The sequence below is a fragment of the Phasianus colchicus genome, chromosome 21 (genome assembly GCF_987193195.1).
Source record: "Phasianus colchicus chromosome 21, bPhaCol1.hap1.1, whole genome shotgun sequence".
Classification (NCBI taxonomy): domain Eukaryota; kingdom Metazoa; phylum Chordata; class Aves; order Galliformes; family Phasianidae; genus Phasianus; species Phasianus colchicus.
Genome location: NC_143456.1, coordinates 908,843 through 927,593, shown reverse-complemented (window position 1 = coordinate 927,593; position 18,751 = coordinate 908,843). Strand labels below are relative to the sequence as shown.

Here is an 18,751-nt window from a genome sequence, read left to right as displayed (position 1 = left end):
TTCATCCCAAGGCTGGAGGGGAACAGGGCTGGGGCTCAGAGGGCACAGGGGTAGGCAGCGTGGGGCAGCCCATGGGCACACCTTCCCCATGCAGCCCCCTGCCGGGTGGGTGCTGCAGGGAGAGTGCGGTTCTGTGAGTGGGGTGGGAGGTGTGGGGATGGCATAGGAGGGCAGTGGGTGTCCGGCATGTGGCTGCAGACCAGTCCTTGTCCCTGGAGCTGGGCACTGGCACTGGGGGACCTGTGTGGGACTGTGCCCCACTGCAGAGCCTGGTGAGCCCCAGGCCTATGCTTCCATGTCTCTGCTCACCCCCCTTCTTGCCCGCCATGCTGTCGCGGCCCGAGGAGACATCGGTGCAGGTAAAGCCTCGCCTGGCCTTCGCCAGTGCTGCATGCTCGGCTCTGCATGGCTGCACTCTGCATGTCTGCGGCTCTCGTGTGGCACTGGGGCAGGCCCAAGGACGTGGGGTGAGGGTGGAGGTGTCTGTGCATCCTGCCCATGACACACCTGGCCCTCTGCATCTCTACAGCTCTCCCTGATTTCTGCAGGGCATTGGGTTGGATCTGCTGAGCTAGGCCAGGCCAGGTTCCCTGGGCAGGTCACAGGGCCAGTGCCATCTGCTTCCGAGAGGAGAGTCTTTTTATCTTCTGTCCCCCCTTTACTGGCCCCAGTGTGAGCAGAGTGTCAGTCTGAGCAGGGCCGCCCTCACCTTGTTCAGAGCTGCCAGGTCCTGTGTCCCCACGCTGCTATTACTTTGGGATCCCTGTGCCTTGTCACCACTGCTGAAAACCCTGCCTGTCCCCACTACATCCTGGTTCCCTATGAGGCCCATAGACAGTGAGTCCCCCATGGTACGCACAGACAAGGAGTGCCCTTTGGGCACCATGACCATTCCTGGCCTTGTGTGCTGCCAGTAACCGTACTGCCACCCCACAGCCCTGCAGTCTGCAGGGACTGCAGGACCCAAGGGTGCTGTGCAGTGCCTGTGTGGCAAGAGGCACTACCAGCCCTCACCTGCCTTCTCTGGGAGAAGCAGAGGCACAGAGCTGTGCAGTGGGCTGCTGTGCAGAGCACTTGCCTTGCTGTAACCACCAGATTGTGCCAACGCCTTGCATTGCCCCATAGGGTGGGGGCTCTGAGCTGCTGGCATAGGAAGGCAGGGAGCAGAGGAGTACCACATGTTGGCAGCTGCTGCTCTGCCCCAGACATGGCACTGATGGGCGCAGGAAGCAGTTGAGATGAGAGAAGAGCATTGTAAATCTGCTGGTCGTGACCCCCAGCTCTGTGCCATGAGGAGGATGTTGGGGTTCAAGCCCCTCCTTGCCCCTTGAAAGTGCATCGTTGACACCTGCAGGGGCTGAAGGGTGTGGATCGGCCCAGGGCAGAGTCGGGCAGAGCAGCAGCTCCTGCAGGACCCAGTGCTCCAAACTCACCAGCCTCGCTCCAGGAGACTCTGCTTTTCTACAGGGTGCTTGAGCAGATCAGAGCAGTCATCCCTGCATGCTCGTGGCTTTGTGAGCATCCCACATGTTGCTGCGGATGTACTCTTGGCTCTTGTCCTCTATCGTTCCTGCTTCTCCAGTGTGCAGCACAATGTCAGTGCACTCTTCAGTCTGATCCCCCACCCCAGGACTGCCCAGGGTGCCTGTTGCCCATGTGCCTGCAGCAGGTGGGTGACGGTCTCTCTCTCCTTCACAGGGCCAGGGATGGGCAGGGCGATGGCTGCATGGTGCCAGGGAGCAGCGGGGAAGGAAGGAGCTCACGGTGGGTGGGCTCTGTCCCTGCTCTGCAGGGTGAGATGATCGACCGCATCGAGTACAATGTGGAACACTCTGTGGACTACGTGGAGCGAGCTGTGTCCGACACCAAAAAAGCGGTGAAGTACCAGAGCAAAGCCAGACGGGTGAGTGGCAGCACGGGGAGGCTGGCCGGGCTGGGGCTGAGCACCCAGACACGGGAGGGAGGTTGTGGGACAGGGCTGCCACATGAGGGGAGGAAAAGGGCCAGAGTGGACACCAAGGACCTGGCTGGCTGTGGGCCTACAGGGCGTGGAGGCGGTGGAGAAAGGTGGTAGAGCTCTGACCCCAAGCACTGCCCTGTTCCCCAAGCTGAAGGAGGATCAGGCCCTGTGCTGCTGATCAGAGCCCGGGGAGCAGGGCAGGCCCCAGTCCCCAGCACTCATGGCCCCCTCTCCTCTCTCTCCCTTTCGGTGCTGGGACACCTGAGCAGAAGAAGATCATGATCATTATCTGCTGTGTGATCCTGGGTATCGTCATCGCCTCCACCTTCGGCGGCATTTTCGGCTAGACTCCCCCGACAGGACTGCTTGTGTGTGATGGACGGAGCCACGCGTGTTGTGGGACCGGAGCGAACCACGCAGCCCCGGAGCCCCCCAGCAGCATTTCAGTTTCTAATGCATGGTTGTTTGTGATGCTGTGTGTGCGGTGCGGTGCATCTGTGTGGAGGGAGCGCCGGCCCCAGGGCGCAGATGGGGTGCAGGGGACGGTGATGGGTGTGAGGGGGACCTTCAGGGCAACCTGAGCTCTCATCACTGCTTGGCCTGGGAGGCTGCCGGGAGTGGGGGAACAGAGGGACCGTTGGGCACTGTGCCAGGCCAGGAGCCTGTCGGTGACACCCAGAGATGAGACCAGCATGGGGTGTTACAGGCTCCTCAGGAGCACAGAGCCCAGTCAGCCTCCCCCCAGCTTTTCCCGTCACCGCTGGCCAAAGCTCTCATGTCTGTCAGCCGCATCTGTGCTTGCAAACCACTTTCATTAGGCTGCTTCTCCTACAGGGCACTTCCCAGGGCTGTGCTCTGCCAGGCCCTCCATCCATGCTGCCATGCTGCAGGTGCCCAGGGCTGCTGCTGGGTGTGCTGCTGCTGCCAGTGGGTGTTGCATGGTGGGTTCTGTTCCAGCCCTGCCCAATGGAGCAGCATGGGATGAGGAGCTGCTGTTCGGGTCCATCGCTGAAGCCTGGGGATGGGGACAGCTGCCTGGGCTCAGTGCTGCAGCCCAGCACTGGGCTGGCAGAGCAAAAGGTCACAGGGACTTTAAGGGCAGCGAGTTTCACTGGTTGCTTGCCCTGCTCCACATCTTCCTTGTTCTTTACTCAGCTCTGGCACACAGTGACCCTGGCTTTTACCACCCCCAGGCCTGGGCTCTGATTGTCAGTGTCTGGGGATAGCTCTGACACCCACAGCCCTGGTAGTGCTCGCTGGGAGCCAGGCTGCACCTCCACACAGCGCCCTCGGGCTGGGGGTTGGAGGCAGGAGGGCTTGCTCCTGTCACAGTCCCAGGGAGCAGCCCTTGTTGCATCCACCCCCACAAACTAGGAGCAGCAGCCTTCCTCCTCCTACTCTTCCTCCTCCTCTGTGCCACCAACTCCTGAGTAAGGCAATGCCTGACTGCTCCTTCCAGCTCCACCACATCTTAGCATTTGCCTGCCACTTTCTCCTGGGACAGTGCCCTGCTGCCCGCCCTTCCCCAGGCCACCCAGTGAGACACCCACACACTGTGGGTTGCAGCCGTCTGCTGCCTGCTGCAGGTGACCTGAGACTGCTGCAGCAGAGAGGCCTGCATTGCCACCGGGCTGTCGTCCCTGTGCTCCTGCCTCAGGATGGTTGCAGGGCTCCTGCCCTTGTGTTCCTCAGGGGACTGCAGTGCTGTGGCTTGCTCACAAAGTGCCAAAGCACCGTGGAGGAGCCTGAGCAGGGCAGGTACCTGGTGCCAAGCTTGCAGTTATGCATCTGGGGCAGAGGTTGGATGTGAGCCCAGGCACTGATAGCAGAAAAGGGGCACTGTGGCAGCACGAACAGCTGCAGGCAGAATGCTGTTTCCCCACTCCAACCAGGGCCAGACGAGTACACCCAGCCTCCACATTCCCCAACAGCTGAGGGGCTTGAGCTACGAGGCAGGGTGAGGGCAGGCCTTACTGGAACTGAGTCCTGCTCCCACCCAGCTCCATCCTGTCTGGTGCTGCAGTGCTGGCACCAACCTTGCACAGTGTGCTCTCAGATGGAGGGTGCAGACCATTGGCCATAGCTAGGATGCAGTGCTCCCTGCCACCACCACCAAAGGTACCACCACAAGGCCCCTGCTTGCATTTGGCTGCTGATGGGCAGTGTGTCCAGCCTGGCCCCTCGTGCTGCCCAGCCCAAGCTCCCAGCAGCTGTGGCTGTCAGACCATCCAAGACTGGAGCCCCCTTCTTTCACATTCCTGTGATGACTGGTGTGAGATCCAGTGCTGCAGCCTGCGTGGGCACGAGGGTCTGGGGTACTTGGATTGCTGCCAGCAGGGACAGGCTGGGTGTGAAGCTCCCCTCCCATGTGGAAGTTGGGCATGGGCACAGCCCTTGCTTTGTGGGCATGTCTGGCTATGGGAGACAGAGCTGGGGCTAATGTGCCCCATTGTGCAAGTGCCTGCTCCTGCAGTTTGCACAATGCCGTATTGAGCGAGGGAGAGCACCGGGCCCCCCGTGGGAAGCAATAAAACTACTGCTGGTAGCGCTGCTCCTAGGCAGGCAGGCAAGAAAGTTCATCTCAGGCTCTCCCTGTAGCAATGCCCACTGCTAGCACAAGGGGATACTTTTCTTCCAACAAGTGGTTCCTGTGGCACAAGCTCACATGACATCGGGGCTGCAACCCGCCCCAGTAAAGGCACGGGGCCCAGAATAGTGCTGGAACAACTGACGCTTGTTCCTTGTGAGTGCTGCCAGTGCCAGCAGCAGAGCCGTGATTCTGCCACTGGCACTTCACTGGGTCTGTGCAGGCAGCAGTGGCTGCAGGCTCTGACACGAGGGAGGCAGAGGAGCACACTGCCATCACTGCCCCGCAGGCTGTCTCGCACTGCCCTCACTGTGAGGGGAGGGTGTTTTGGTGCAATAATTACCCCTGCACTACGGGAAGCCCCGTTCAGTTCCTTTTTACCTGCCTCTCATTGCATGTACAGACCAAATCACCAACAGTGTGGTTGTGCTTTGGGGAAACATTTCACTTTTTCTTTCTAACCTCCAATCTCAGCCCACTTGTCCTTTGGGTTCCACCACCTCTGTTCCAAGTGCCACCTGCCTTCCCAGCGCCGGGAGCATGTTGATGCAGTATTTTACGAGCAGTGTGGGGCACACACAGCTTGCACTTGAACTGAGGATTGTTTTGGTTTTTTTTTCAGTTTTTTTTTTTAATTTTTTTTTTTTTTTAGTAAGTAATGTACTTGAAGGCTTTCCAAGCCCCATGTGGAGTTGTACTGTTGCTGTACTGTGAGCTAAGTGTCCTTGTTTTCTATGTGGATCTTGACCCTGGCTTGCTCTGTCTCACTGGGCTGGATGACACTGTATTGTTGCCTCTTATCTCCTTCCCCTCTTCCCCCCTTTCCCACTCTGCTGGCCTGCCTTTCTTCTCCCAAAAGCTTTGGGTGCAAAACAGCTTCCCATTTTGTGGAATTTTTATGTAGAATAAACATTTGTAACTGTAGAGCTCTGGCTGGCACTTCTGTTAAAGGGGAAGGGTGGAAGTGACGGGGAGCAAGGACTGGGGAGACTCCAACACCCTCAGAGCAGTAACACAGACAGGGGGGCTGATGTGAAGAACATGCAAGAGGAATCACCACAGGAGAAGTCAAATAACAGTTGTGCTCACCTGCCCAGAAGAAACACACACCTCTAATACTGCCTGGCTACTCCTTGCACACAGAGGGGAAGCTGGCAGGGAACCAGCTACTTTGTTTCCCACCTCAGCGCTCCCCTGCACTGACATGACACAGAAGACCAGCAACTCTTTCAACTTGTTGACTGTTTAGAGAAAAGTCTGCATATAATGTTCTGAGCTTGCCTGAAGCTCCAGATGGCTCACTGCCCTGTTAAGAAGACAAGCAATGTCATGGCAGACTCCAAGTGGCCAGAACACTGTGCTGCTCTCCCTTCACGAAGAAAACAGCTGGAAGATTTGTAGTTAGCAGTTTGGCTACACCTGAGCCAGTCTACAGTTGTTGAGACGGGTCACCGTGGTTTCTGCAAGTCCTAAGCCAAGGAAGCCCATTGGGGCCATCCACTAGAGGCTCACTAATGAGGCCAACACACAGTCTTCCATGTCAGCAATGTCCACAGCAATTCAGAACTGAGGGCGGCGCTTCCGACCTGTGTATTTTGTGTCTGCCCGCACTTCCCTAGGGAGAAAAGCAAAGAACAATTCAGTGTGATCCACAGGCCACTCTGGGACAGGAAGGGAAGGTGGATCATGGCAGGAGTCTAAGTGGGTGACAGCAAGCCAGACCAGCACAGTTAGCCTCAGCTGAAGCAGGACCCAGCTGAACTTACTTGCCCTGTCGTCGTCTGCGTTCTTTCTTCTCAAGAATCCAGTCCCGGCTTTTCTTCACAGACTTGCCCTTGGCATTTCTGAATCGTATCCTACAAAGAGAGCAAACAGCAGCTAGGGAGGAACTGGAATGGGGGCACACTTCTGTGCTCTTGAGGATTTCCACTCAGAAACAGCAAGGTGTGGCCACACAGTCCAAGCCCAGGCACTACTGCAGGAGGGAGGCTGCCACCTGCCCTGGCTTTGAGCAAAGAAACACCTACCCTTCACAGCTGCAGCAGGCCAGCACTCCCCTCTGCTGTATCTGACACCTCACATGCACCCTTGTCTGCCCTACTCTGAATACAGCAAATGCCCCAAATTCCCAACAAGTTGTCAGCTCTGCTACAGCCTTACAAGATGAGATACCCTCTGGACTGAATGAGCAGAGCACTGCAGTGTAAGAGGCAGGAAAACATGACAGCCACCAGCTCCTGGCAGCCACGACGACTTTCCTCTGGTTTTTGTTCTCTGTCTCTTTCCACTGGCTGCAAGAGGGGTTCCTCCTTGCAACGCTACCATGGAAGGAGACCTGGCCAGAAGGAAAAACCACCCAAGCAGTTGCTATGCAATCACAGCAAAAAAATTCACTGAGGAAGGAATGGAATATAAGACTTCAGACACAGCCTTCCCACCAAAAAAGCAATGCTTGGCATAAGCCAGCATTGTAAACAACCTCTCTCCCACCATCAATGGCCTATGCTACAGCACTGAGTGCTAGACAGAAGTGCACCTCCAACTAATTGCTCAGCTGCAGTTTCACAGTGAGCATCAAGGACAGCTCCCTGACAGCACTGCAAAGCTCTCTAGTCGAAGCAGCTTGTCCTGCTCATTTCCTGAAGGGCATTGTCATGCCCTTCAGCATGACAGAGCAATGCCCATCTGGACTGCAGAGAGTCATCCCAATGCCCCCCTCCCCTTCCCTCCCTCCAGCCACTTCATGCATGGTAGCACCCTGGTCCTCAGCCAGCAAAACTGAGTGCTTACACCCCCTGACACTTGGGAACAACTTCACTAAACAAACAATACCTCTCATTGGTGAATTTTGCCTGATGTATCTCTTCTCCATCAGCACACTCAGTACCAAGGCCCTGAAAAACAAAATTCTTTCATCTGGAGAAGACAGAGCCAATGTTCACTGCCATCTAATTATGGGGAGCAGTGCTTTGCCAGGAGAAGGACTGTGGCAGGAGCAAGCTGATCTCCCAGAAATTGTGGCAATGAATAAAGCTGTATCTGCATACATAGGGCTGCCCCCTGCCCACAGCTCTTCCACATCAGCCAACAGCCATTTCTGCTCCTTGGCTGAGTTCCTTACCTTTGGTAATGTGCCAGATGCCCCAACAAAGAGACAGAGGAAGAACCTGAAAGAACAAGAGTGAGGAGCTAGGAGTCAACATGCAATTCCCAGTTCTGAAGCAAGACCGTCAGCTTTTATAACACAGTCAGATCCAAGCTGTCATCTCTGCCCAGGACTGTATCCTGAGAGAAAGGAACACAGCTTACAATAATAGCTGCTGAAGCTATGCTTCACCTCACAGACGCCCATACACAAAGATACAGAACTCACTTCTTAGCTTTGGCACTGTTGGGGTAATCTACGACCATTCCACCAGTAAAGCCAGCTCTCATGGCTTGGGCTGTGATGAGCTCCAGCTGAAAAAGGAGCACAAACAAAAGACATTTATTTAGCAGTCACTACCAATGATGCCCAGCCCTCTGTCAGACACAGCTGACTGTGTGTGCCAAAGACAAGTCAACCCTACTCCTGTTAATCCCTGTCCCTCGCTCTCAGCTCTGCAGTAGGATCCAGACAAAAGTCTGCAGCATTTCCCTAGTTCTCCCTACTCCTCTGCCTACCCTGGGTTAACTGGAAGAGCAGACTCTCAGAGAGGGATACAGGGAGGGATTTTCCAGCCTCGGGAAATTACAGTACAGCATTGATAACTACAGCTCAGTCTTCAAACCCATCACACAAAGGAACACACAGCACAGCAGCTGTAGATCACATCCTGCCAATTTCTTGGATTTTAAGGCTCAGCCCAAGATCAACTGTGAACAGGGGAAAGGACGTAGGGCATTCTCCTTACTGTTGTTTTTTTTTCTTTTTTTTCTTTTTTATCCCCTCTAGTTCTTACAGAGCTTTACAAGTGAGAGGAAGGACACAGACGAAGACCCAATGCAGGAAAACATAATGCATCCTGAGCCTTAAACATGCATGTAGCTTCTCTGCTGTACCTGTTCTGAGTTCTCAGGGTACAGCTGCAGTACAGCTCGGGATCCTCGGGCCTATGGGAAACAAGGTCAGTCACAAGCATGGCTTAGAGCAGGCTTCCCCTCTTACTGCCCAGTCCACAATCCTCAGGAAGCCTCCTAGAGAACTCTCCCAGGAGAGCAGCTCAGATGGCAAAGACAGAGTCACCACAGCACAGCAAGGCACAGGGCTAGCAGCAGGAACTGCAGAAACACAGGCACTGTGCAGACAGGGAAGCAGTCAAGGAACGGGTGCTGTAGCTAATCCTACATTTCAGTTACTCGAAATCTTGCTACAAGGCACTGATAGGGATACCAAAATAGGCAGAGGGCTGACTGAGAGAGCATGACACTTACCAAGGCAGTATAAAGAGTTGAAAAGAACCTATAGAGGCGTTTTGGAGGACTATGTGACTTCTTGTCAGCGTTACAAAGCCACTGCACTGCAGAAATACTGCAAAAGAAATCAAGACCCACAGGACCCTGAACCATCAATTCCTTAGCAGAGCCTCCCACCTCCCTTTGAGCATTCTTTTAGCACTGAGCATGTGCTCGGCTTCAGAGAAAATGATTCATTTTTTCTCTATAGCCTTGCCTTGCTTTGCAGTAAAGTCATTACAGAGACTCACTAAGTTACGCCACGAGCAACCTGGTGCAGCAGATAGTCAAGCAACAGAAACATCAGACCTCTCCTCTAGGCCATATGTTCAGATAATACAGTGCTTGGTTGTGGCCCTAACAAAGCCCATAAGTAGCCACACAGGTTTTGCCAGTGACCCCAAAGAGAACACGAAGCTTGGTGACAGAGAGCCCCTGCTTCTTTCCAGTACCTTTAAGAAGCATTCATTAACAAAAGTGTTTATTTCCTCCAGGCCTTCACCCCCAAACCAACCATCAAAATTTTGCTCAGCTGTGAAGCCAGTCCCTTAATCAACAGTACTGAAATGCTTTGGTGCACATCTCAACTCACCTGAAAGTACACCATCTCTAATTTATTTAGTCCAATCATGCTCCTGATTCACTGCCACAAAAACAGTCAGACAGCCCACAGAGCTGCACACTGCACATGCCAGCAGAGCGGGGAGAGTCGCACTCCTCTCTCACAGAACATGAGCACATTGTGCACACTGCGCACCCTGCGCACACTGCAGAAGGTGGCTGTTATGCAGACTATCAGGAGAGCTCGTTCAGGTGCTCAGACTCACCTGATGCAGCCATCAAACGTGCCAGGCCTAAAGGGAATGCCATCGCCCATATCTGCGAGGAGCAGATCTCCTTCGACCTCCCTCTCCACAGCCACATCTATGCAGGGAGCGCAGCGCTCAGCGCACGCCCGCGGCGCTCCCTGCAGAGAGGGGTGCGGCGGGACGCTCACCCAGCATGGCGCGGCTGATGTCCACCCCGATCCAGCAGTGTCCCTCCTCGGAGATGTGCTCCCCGCTCAGTCCGGAGCCGCAGCTGCAGACGGGAAGGGGACAACGGCGGCTCATGGTGCCCTCCAGGGACGGCCCGGCCCCACCCCGCCCGCCGCGCGCCCCACGCCGCTCACCCCACGTCCAGGAGGAGGCACGGCCGTCCCTCGGGCAGCGCCAGCAGCTCCACGGCCCGCGCCGCCATCTGCGCCTGGATCTCGGCCACGCGGGAGCTGCGGGGCGAAGGCGGTAGGTCGGCGGAGGCACCGCGGCACACACGGACCCCCAGCACCCGCCGGGCCTCCAGCCCACCCCCCGTCCCACCGCCCACCGTACTTCTGAGTGTACTTCCGTGCCTCCGTCTCATCGTAGAACTGCAAGAACAGAATGGAAAGAGGGGGAGAGGGATGTGAGCGCGGTCCCCCGGCCCGGTTTGCCCGCCCCGCCCGCCCCGCCCGCACCAGTTCCGGAGGCCCGCGGTGCTCCGGCCGCCGCCCGCTGCCCGCCATACTGCACGATGACGTCACCGCACGGCGTCGCGCGTCTCCGCGTCGCGCCAGAGTGACGTCACGATCGGTCGCGCCCGAGTGACGTTGCGCAGCGGGCAAGATGGCGGCGCGCGGGTGCTGAGCGATGGGTCCATTGCCGTTGGGCCTGCGGCGCCTCCTGCTCCCGGGGCCGGGACTGGGGCTGGGCGCGGCCCCGCGCTGCGGCGGGAGCACGGGGAGCGGCGAGGCGCCGCGCTGCACGCTGTACGAAGTGCTGGACGTCCCGCCCACCGCCACGCCGGCGCAGATCAAGGCGGCGTACTACCGGCAATCCTTCCGCTTCCACCCCGACCGCAACGCGGGCAGCGCGGCCGCCGCCGAGCGTTTCGCCGCCGTCAGCGAGGCCTACCGCGTGCTGGGCAGCGCCGCGCTGCGCCGCAAGTACGACCTCGGCGCCCTCGGCCGCGACGACGTGCGCGGCGTCCCCCGGCCCTCGAGCCGCGCTCCCGCCGCGCCGCCCCCCGACCGCGCCGCCGCCGCACGCCGCGGCCCCGTGCCGCCGCCCTTCGACTTCGACGCCTTCTACCGCGCGCACTACGGCGAGCAGCTGGAGCGGGAGCGGGCGCTGCGGGCGCGTCGGGAGCGGCTGCGCCTCTGCCGGGAGGAGGCCGCGGCCCAGGGCCGCCTGCGGTTCCTGACGGACCTCACGGTTGGGCTGGTCTTCGTGCTGGGCTTCGCGATGCTCTACGGCCTCAAGTAGCGGCGGACCGGCGCGGTGCCGGCAGCCCTCAGGCGGCGCGGGACCCGTGCGGGGGCTCGGCGTCGCTTCTGAAGTCGTGCGGCCCCGCGCTGCCGCAGCCATGTGCCCCGTTTGCCAGCGGACCGACGCGAGGCGCCCGGCAGGGACACAGACCTCTGTGTCCTCTGACATCTCCACTGACGCTGCGCTGTGACCCTGGTGGGAACCACATCTCTGTTCTGCTGAGCCACGGTAGAGATTAAATAATAGCCAGCAGTGTCTGTGTGCTGCATGCATTCCTGGATATGCGCTTGCTGATGTTAAGTAATTTCTCTCTGCGGGTTCCATTAATCCCAAGCTTGCTACCTTTGTGCTGTCACACTTAGTACGTTTATGGAGTGCTTGGCTCCAGCCTGCGCCGTGACTCTGTGTGTCTCTGCTTGGGGTCTGCCTCACTGTGCTGGGCACGGAGTTCTCGGTTTCAGCAGCCTGAAAGAATGGAATGTGGGCCTCTGGCTGCCCATGTCCCAGTCAGCGTGTGCCATCACCTGGAGGTGCTGCCCCAAACAGCTGGCTGTGCAGAGCAGCCCGCCTTGGTGAGGGCTTGCTAGGAGCTTTGCACAAGACTGTCTTGTACAGCTGTTGTGGCTTCGAGCAGTATGCTTTTGTCAGTGGCATTATTTGTTTGACATGTCTGTGAGCACCTTTTGCAATAGGAGTGTTTGCCTAATTAAGTACTGAAGTGATTCAGGAACTGAAGATTGTCTTTAAGAGTGCCTGTCTTTCTTTGGGTGAAGGTTTTACCTACATGGTACTGCTGGCAGAGAGTGAAGCTTGCTGGAACACTGTGTTGCAACACCTGGAGTGCCAAGGACGACGTCTGCAGTACTTTGTTCTGTGTTTGCTGGGCTGGACTGTGCCAAAGATATGCCCTTCCCTCACTGCTGTGACACAGGGTTGTGATTTCTCTCAATACAAACAAAAGCAAATGCCTCGTGTTTTTCAGCGATGGAGTTCTGTGATACTGAGCTGAGCCCGAGGCAGCAGCAGGGCAGAGTGCAATGTGTACTGGTAGGTGGTACGTGCTGCTACAAGGGAGTCTCCTGTCTCTTCTGCAAAGAATTGTACCACTATTAACTGCAGAGGCTGCTGTGTGTTTGGGCAAATTCAGTGCAAGAAAAGAGAGGGCTTTCCAGGATCTTCTGTTGTTGTTGGGATTATAATCCTGAAATGTTGGCATGTGAAGAGCAGGGGGAGCCTGGCATTTGAGGGCACTGGTTATAGAGTGGAAGAGTCTAGAACTGTAGCTCTGTGCCAGCACACCCATGCACTTTTGTGCTGTAAGCCACATCCCTTACTGCCCCCCAGAAGCAGCTTCCCAGGAAGAGCTTGGCCAGCAGCATTCTCTCAGAGGCTGGGAGAGCTCTGCACAGCCATGGGAAGCAGCAGGTACTACAAGGAGCATCTCTTTAGTTCCTGGTATTGTGATTTGCCAGTTTTTAAGGCTGTCCTGCCAAACACACATTGTCTTTGGGTTGGTCTCTTTGTATACGATGCTTGGATTTCCATGCAGGGAGTGGGTCGGGTGTAGTGCAGCGTGGAGGAGCTGAGCGCTGTGCTCCTGGCACTGGAACAGGGAAGCACTCCTGTGAGATATCTGGTTCTCCTGATCTGTGCCTGGTGCTTGTGTCTGAAATCAAGGCACTAAAGCTGGGCTCATCAATGTGCCTTACCATGGTGGTTAGCGCAGTTCATATTGCTGGTTCTTCCTGTTCCTCTTCAGGTCTCCGTGACACATCCTGAACATTAAAATTAAAACAAAAAATCCATAAACTAATGATGAACTGACGTGTCTTTCTTTTGATGGGCAGTAAATGTTCTTTGTACTTGCTGGAAAATGGAAGGTGGGAGGTGGGATGGTGTTCACTCAGTGACCACAGTAGCCTGAAAATGATGTGTTTGTGGGGAGGTGCATTTTTTACCCTGAGACCTGTTGGGAGAGGCTGGACATGCAGCTTGCAGTCACTGGGAATGGGTGGGGTGACTTCTGTGGGCAGACTTCACTCCTACTACTACAGACCCACTCTGCCGCTTTTGATGTACTTGGGCTGAGCTGTGACATATCTGCTGGGTTCACTTCTTTGGAAGAGGTGAGCAAATGCTCAGCTTTGCTGCTGGGTTTGGTTGGAGGAGGGGAAGTGTGGCATGCAGAGTATGGGGAGATTTTCTTCCCATTAGCTGCTGTAGTGCTATTTTTGCCACTTTGTATACAGTATGCACTCCCATTACAACCAGACACTTGTGTTACACCCCAAAAGTAACGTCCCTTGTGTCTGGGATGTTACCAGCACTATACCTGCTAATAGGAAGAAAAGTATCATAGAATGGCCTGGGTCGAAAAGGACCACAATGACCATCTCGTTCCAACCCCCTGCTACGTGCAGGGTTGCCAACTGCTAGACCAGGCTGCCCAGAGCCACATCCAGCCTGGCCTTGAATGCCTCCAGGGATGGGGCATCCACAACTTCCTTGGGCAACCTGTTCCAGTGAAGTAGCTCTATTCCAGCCAAAAGCCGGACATTGGTTTCTCCAGATCATCACCTCTGTTTCTTGGGCAGAGTGGCCAGCTGCTGCAGGACAGATGTCAGGAAATCAGGTGCCTAGAGGTTGGAGGTTGTCCAGATTCACAGACCAGCAGCCACCTTCCAGCACCTGAGGTTTCTAGCCTCTCATCACCTTGTGTCCATGCTGTTATCATATTCAATATTTCTTCTCATTCCCCAGTTGTTTTCCCTGATGGAGAGCTGCCAGGTGCACACGGCTTTCCTTTAGCCAGGTGAGCCCACTCTTTGTGGGTTACCTGTGCCATGAGTGCCAGAGTACATCTGGCAGGCAATCCTGCCAATGTCACAGCAGGGACCGTGTAAGTTGTAAAAGCCCACGGGGATCAGCAGCTCGTGGAGAAAAAGAGGAGAGAGGACAAAAGCAAAGCTTAGCTGTTGCAATGCTGAATCAAATGAAAGCTCCCTGCAAACAGACAGGTCTGCACAGAGCCTGCCAGCCCCTTGGAAGTCAGGCACAGCCCATAGGTTGGTGCTGCAGCAGCAATGCTGTGACCGCTGCCTTCCTGCAGCTAATCAGGAGCTGCAGCTGCTGCCCCCACACCTGCAGCCATAGCTGCCCTGTAGTCAGAGGGGCACAGGAGCTCACGAGCTGCCTGAAAAGGCCTCGTACTTGGTGCTGTGCTGGCTGCCCTCCCCCAGTCCAGTCCTGGGCTGCTCTCCCTGGCTGTGGGTGGAGTGGTATGCAGGCATAGGGGTTCCGTGCCTCCTCAGGGCCTCTTCAGCCATATGGAGAAGCCGGGAAAGACCTGGCACCTGACAGGCCTGTGGACAGGGCTGGGGGGGGGCTGCAGGCTGGACAAACAGGGTCCTGAGCAGCAGCAAGGGGACTGTGGGAGTCTAGAACAGCTCTGGCCCTGCTTTGCCCTGGGGTCCGTGGGCAGAGCACTGCCCCCAGCCCTGCTGCAGTGGGTCCTGGTGCAACGTCCCAGGGCAGAGCTGCACGGTTGGCAGCACCTGCTCCCCTCCCATTCATAGCATGCCCTGCAGTACACCTCTGTTAATAGAGTTCCCCATTAACAGCCCTGCTGCTAGCTCTGCACTGCCACACAGGGAGACCCAGGGGGGATACTGTGCCACGTCACCACTGCTGTTGGCAGCCCCACCCCAGGGATTTTATCCCCTGCAGAGCAACCTTGTGGTGTGCAGGGTGTCCAGGCACCTGCCTGCACTGAGGCACTCCTCTGCCTGCCCATGGCTACTGCCTGACCACAAGGCCCAAATGTGCCAGGCTGGGGCAACCAGCTCTGCCCAGTGTGGTTGTGCAGTCCCTCCACTCATGAGCCAGGCAGGGACCCAGGGGGCTGCAGGACTCCACAGACAGAAATCAGCTGGGGCTGCTGGTGGGTTTGTGCTGCTGGCTGCCTTCTTGAGCTTGAGAGAGGCTGTTGCTTGCCTAGAGGAACTCATACTCCTGGGGTCAGAGGGTCCTGGAGCTGCTGCTGAGCCCACATGGCATCACCTGGGAGCACTTGGCCCTGGCAGCCTGTTGAGAGGCTCTGGGCACACCTGCAGCTGTGCTGTGTTCTGGGTGGTGTGACTCCTCCAAGACAGCTTGCTCCAGTGCCAGTCCCAGTGCTGCTTCAGGTCTTGTCTTGCAGGGAAATGGCACATCTCCACACCACTGCCAGCATTCAGCCCGTGCATGTGTTCCTCCTGAGCCACATGCTGTGTTGGCCTTTTTCTCCCAGATATGAGTAGCCAGATCCCCAAGGAGAAGCCTTGTGCTCACTCCCAGCACCCCATACACTGAGCCCTTGTGGCTCAGCACATGGCACTCTGTGTGTGCAGCAGCACTCACCACTCTGCTCCCACAACTCTACCTGAGCCTGAGGGCTCTGGGGCACTACAGCACAGCCCAGCAGCACAGCCCTGAGATGGGCGATATGGAGCTTCCCCAGGGAGAGAACCTGCACAGCATCATCCCTGCAACCAGCCCTTTATCCTCATCTTAAAGCCATGTTTTAACAAACCAAATGGCAGAAACAGCAGCATGGGAGTGGGGAGGAGTGCTACAGGGCAGTGGCTGAAAGATGCAGAGCTTCCCCTCTGCCTCTCGCCTGCGTCTCCCTATCCATCCCACGAGACTGAGGACCACTGCAGAGCAGTGTGGGACAACACGGGGTGTGCCCAAGCAGAGCTCAGCTCAGCACTCTGTGGCCTTTTCCAGGGTCAGGAGGGCAATGGGCACTAAGAGCACAGCAGGGTGCCCCCAGGCTGTGCTTACCTCCCACTGTGCCCATGGGTATGGGGGCAAAGGGGAGTTGCTTGGCACGAGGCCCCCACACGACCCCAAACTGTTGCCACGTGTGGGGCTGAGCTGGGGGGCTGCACTTGGTGCCTGGCCAGGGGAAAACCGCGCTCCTCATGCCCATGGGCTCTGTGTCCACCCTGGAGCAGCCATCATCATCCCCGGGCACAGCCGAGCCCAGGGGTCTCCCCAAGCCAAGGAATCGCCTCTGCCTGCCCCGTTCCTCTGCTCACAGCCAGGCCCACACGGTGTGGAACAAAGCCTTTATTTGGGGAGCGCACAGTGGGCCATGCTGCCGGACCTCCTTCCCCACTTCCAACCTCCCGGGCCCAACGACGCACCCTCTCCCCCCCTCCCGCAGCGGATGCAGCCGCTTCTTCCCCGCACGCAGCAGCTCCCGGAGTTCCGCGCCCGCCGTTCCCTGGTCCCGCACCTCTACGGCTGCAGCAGCTCCGGCTCCCGGCGGCGGAAGGGCCGGGGGCTGAGCGGGGTCGCGTGCTGGGCGGGGTGCGGGGCGACCGGCGGCTGTCCCAGGGCCGGGAGACGGTGCTTGGGCGGCACGGCGAAGGGTACAACGGCTGCCGCGGGGACGAGGACGGCGGGCACGAAGCCGCAGCGCAGCTCCAGGGCTTTGGGGGAGGCCGCGCCGCAGTCCGGCGCCGGGTTGAGCCCCGGGGTCTCCCCCGCAGGGTCCCGGCCCATCTGCAGCAGCTCCTGCAGCTTCTCCAGCTGCGTCCGAGAGACGTGGGAGCGCGCGCGGCTCCGGCAGAAGGATTCCAGGAAGGCATCGAGGGGCACCTCGTGCGCCAGGAACAGCTGCATCTGTGCCTGCGGGACGGGCGGTGCGGGAGCGTCGGACGGAGCGCTGTACAAGCGAGGTCCCCCCAAATCCCCGAGCCCCGCGCCGTCCCTCGGTGCTCCGCACACGACAGGGCACGACGCGGGGCTCTCACCCGCCGCCGCTTCACCCACTCACCTCCGCCTCCGCTTCGGACGCATCCAGCGCGGCTCGGAGCCGATCCAGGGCGCGCTGCGGGCCGCACTCCTCCAGGTACGCCTCTGTGCGGGGACAGCGCGGTGCTGCCGGGAACCTCCCCTCCTCTCCCCTCACGGGGTCCCCCCTCCCGGCACGACGGGCGCTCCCCGCCGGGAACCCCGCACCCTCCCGTCGCTCCGCACTCACCCAGGCGCCGCAGCTTGGCCCGGCACGCCTCGCGCACCTCGCGCAGCTCCTGGTATTTGATGGCCAGGGCCGCCTTCCCGTCCTCCAGCCGCGGCCGCAGCGCCAGGTTGTCCCGGGCCAGCGCGCTATTGGCCGCCCGCCGCTCCTCCCGCTCCCTCTGCAGCGCCTGGAACTGCGGCGCCGGGCGGTGAGCGGCACGGGGCGCGCATCGCGCCGCACCGCATCGCGCCGCACCCCGGCCCAGCCCTACCTTCCTGCTGAGGCGGACAGCGCGCTGCAGCCGGGGCTCGTCCTGCAGCAGCGCCCGCAGCTGCCCCGTGCTCAGCGCCCCGAAGCAGCGCGGGGCCCCGGGAGGCGCCGGGGGCCGGGCCATGGGCCGGGCACAGCCGGAGCCCCCCCCGCCGCCGGCGCCGCCAGCACCGGGAGCCGCAATCTCACACCCGGCCCCGCCGCGCCGCCCCGCCCCGCAGCCTTAAAGGGGCCGCCGGCGTGCGCGGGGCCGTCCTCGGCTGTGCTCGTTCTGCGCCGCACCCTCTGTGTGCATCCTGCATCGAACCTGCATTGCATCCTGCATTGCACCTGCTGTGTGCGTCTGCACCTGCTGCGTGCAGCCTGCACTGCTCCCACTGTGTGCAGGCTGCAACTCCATGTATATATGCAGCACTACATCAAATGGTGTGGATCTTGCACCACAGTGAGCAGCATCCTACACCACTCCGCATGTGCCCCATGCAGCACTATGCTGTGCACATCCTGCTTCGCAGTGTATTGGCCTGCATTGCACTTGTGCATTCCATGCACATTCTAGCACTGAGGCCACTCTGGAATGCTTTGCTGCCTGCTGCTGTCCCCAGCATGCTCAGGGTTCGAGCCTCTGCTCCCCTGCTGAAGCTTCAGGGAGCATCTCTGCATCCTGAAGTGCCACCAGCAACTCGTTAGGGAACAGGCACTGAGTGCTGCACCCTCAAGATCCTCCTGCCTGGCTGGTGCTGAAGGAGAAAACTGTGCAAGGGGCTGTGGGGTCCAGTATTTCACTGTGAATTTAGGAGTTCCTCTAATAAATGACTCCAGCAGTTTCTAGGATGGTCATCCTGACCTAGATAAAAGTACATCTTTGCTGTATCTAAAGACACACCTATAGAGACTTGTACAAAGGTTAGTTCTTAACTGACCAACAGCTGGTTTCACCCTGATGGGCAGCTGCATGGAGTCACAGAACTATAGGGATGGGGAGGCACCTCTGGAGCTCCCCCCGTCCAATTCCCCCCAGCAGTTCTGTGCAGCAGGTCACACAGGAAGGCATTCAGGCAGGTTGTGAATGTCTCCAGAGAAGAAGGCTGCCCCACCTCTCTCAGCAGCTGTTCCATCCTTACAGCAAAGAAGTTCTTCCCTGTGTTGGTGTGAACTGTCTGGGATTGTGACTGTTGCCCCCTAACCGATCACTGCACAACAAT

At 58.1% G+C, this 18,751-nt stretch overlaps 4 protein-coding genes and 1 non-coding gene across 8 annotated transcripts in view; 2 read left to right on the top strand and 3 right to left on the bottom strand.

The window, feature by feature from the left end:
• Positions 1-5,594, top strand: part of STX1A (syntaxin 1A) — a 45,476-nt gene extending 39,882 nt beyond the window's left edge. Inside the window, exons 9-10 of one of the 2 annotated variants that reach the window (XM_031591989.2) lie at positions 1,793-1,903; positions 2,230-5,594. In XM_031591989.2, the coding sequence (XP_031447849.1) occupies positions 1,793-1,903; positions 2,230-2,307 (189 nt within the window). In that variant the 3' untranslated portion in view covers positions 2,308-5,594. Of the gene's footprint in view, positions 1-1,698; positions 1,904-2,229 lie in introns of those variants that run through there. The other variant, XM_031591988.2, reaches the window with a different exon arrangement.
• A 175-nt stretch (positions 5,595-5,769) lies between these two features.
• Positions 5,770-10,597, bottom strand: BUD23 (BUD23 rRNA methyltransferase and ribosome maturation factor). Of its 2 annotated transcripts, XM_031591992.2 has the most exons (12): positions 10,477-10,597; positions 10,352-10,389; positions 10,153-10,248; positions 9,979-10,061; positions 9,809-9,905; positions 8,961-9,057; positions 8,589-8,639; positions 7,921-8,006; positions 7,669-7,714; positions 7,380-7,441; positions 6,314-6,403; positions 5,770-6,162 (listed from the first exon to the last, which is right to left on the bottom strand). In XM_031591992.2, the coding sequence occupies exons 1-12, from the start codon at positions 10,522-10,524 to the stop codon at positions 6,108-6,110; spliced, it is 849 nt and encodes a 282-aa protein (XP_031447852.1). In that variant the 5' UTR covers positions 10,525-10,597; the 3' UTR covers positions 5,770-6,107. The 2 variants fall into 2 exon arrangements, with proteins under 2 accessions (XP_031447852.1, XP_031447853.1); XM_031591993.2 differs by lacking the exon at positions 10,352-10,389 and having other exon boundaries at positions 10,477-10,572.
• On the bottom strand, positions 6,747-6,883 carry LOC116228254 (small Cajal body-specific RNA 20). Its single transcript, XR_004166735.1, has one exon.
• Positions 10,565-13,083, top strand: DNAJC30 (DnaJ heat shock protein family (Hsp40) member C30). Of its 2 annotated transcripts, none has more exons than XM_031591996.2 (2): positions 10,565-11,461; positions 12,040-13,083. In XM_031591996.2, the coding sequence occupies exon 1, from the start codon at positions 10,649-10,651 to the stop codon at positions 11,261-11,263; it is 615 nt and encodes a 204-aa protein (XP_031447856.1). In that variant the 5' UTR covers positions 10,565-10,648; the 3' UTR covers positions 11,264-11,461; positions 12,040-13,083. The 2 variants fall into 2 exon arrangements, with proteins under 2 accessions (XP_031447856.1, XP_031447855.1); XM_031591995.2 differs by having other exon boundaries at positions 10,565-11,494.
• A 3,014-nt stretch (positions 13,084-16,097) lies between these two features.
• VPS37D (VPS37D subunit of ESCRT-I) lies at positions 16,098-17,719 on the bottom strand. Its single transcript, XM_031591345.2, has 4 exons — positions 17,548-17,719; positions 17,298-17,469; positions 17,091-17,173; positions 16,098-16,942 (listed from the first exon to the last, which is right to left on the bottom strand). Exons 1-4 carry the CDS (start codon positions 17,668-17,670, stop codon positions 16,550-16,552), a joined length of 771 nt encoding a protein of 256 aa, XP_031447205.2. The 5' UTR covers positions 17,671-17,719; the 3' UTR covers positions 16,098-16,549.
• Between the last annotated feature and the right edge of the window lie 1,032 nt (positions 17,720-18,751).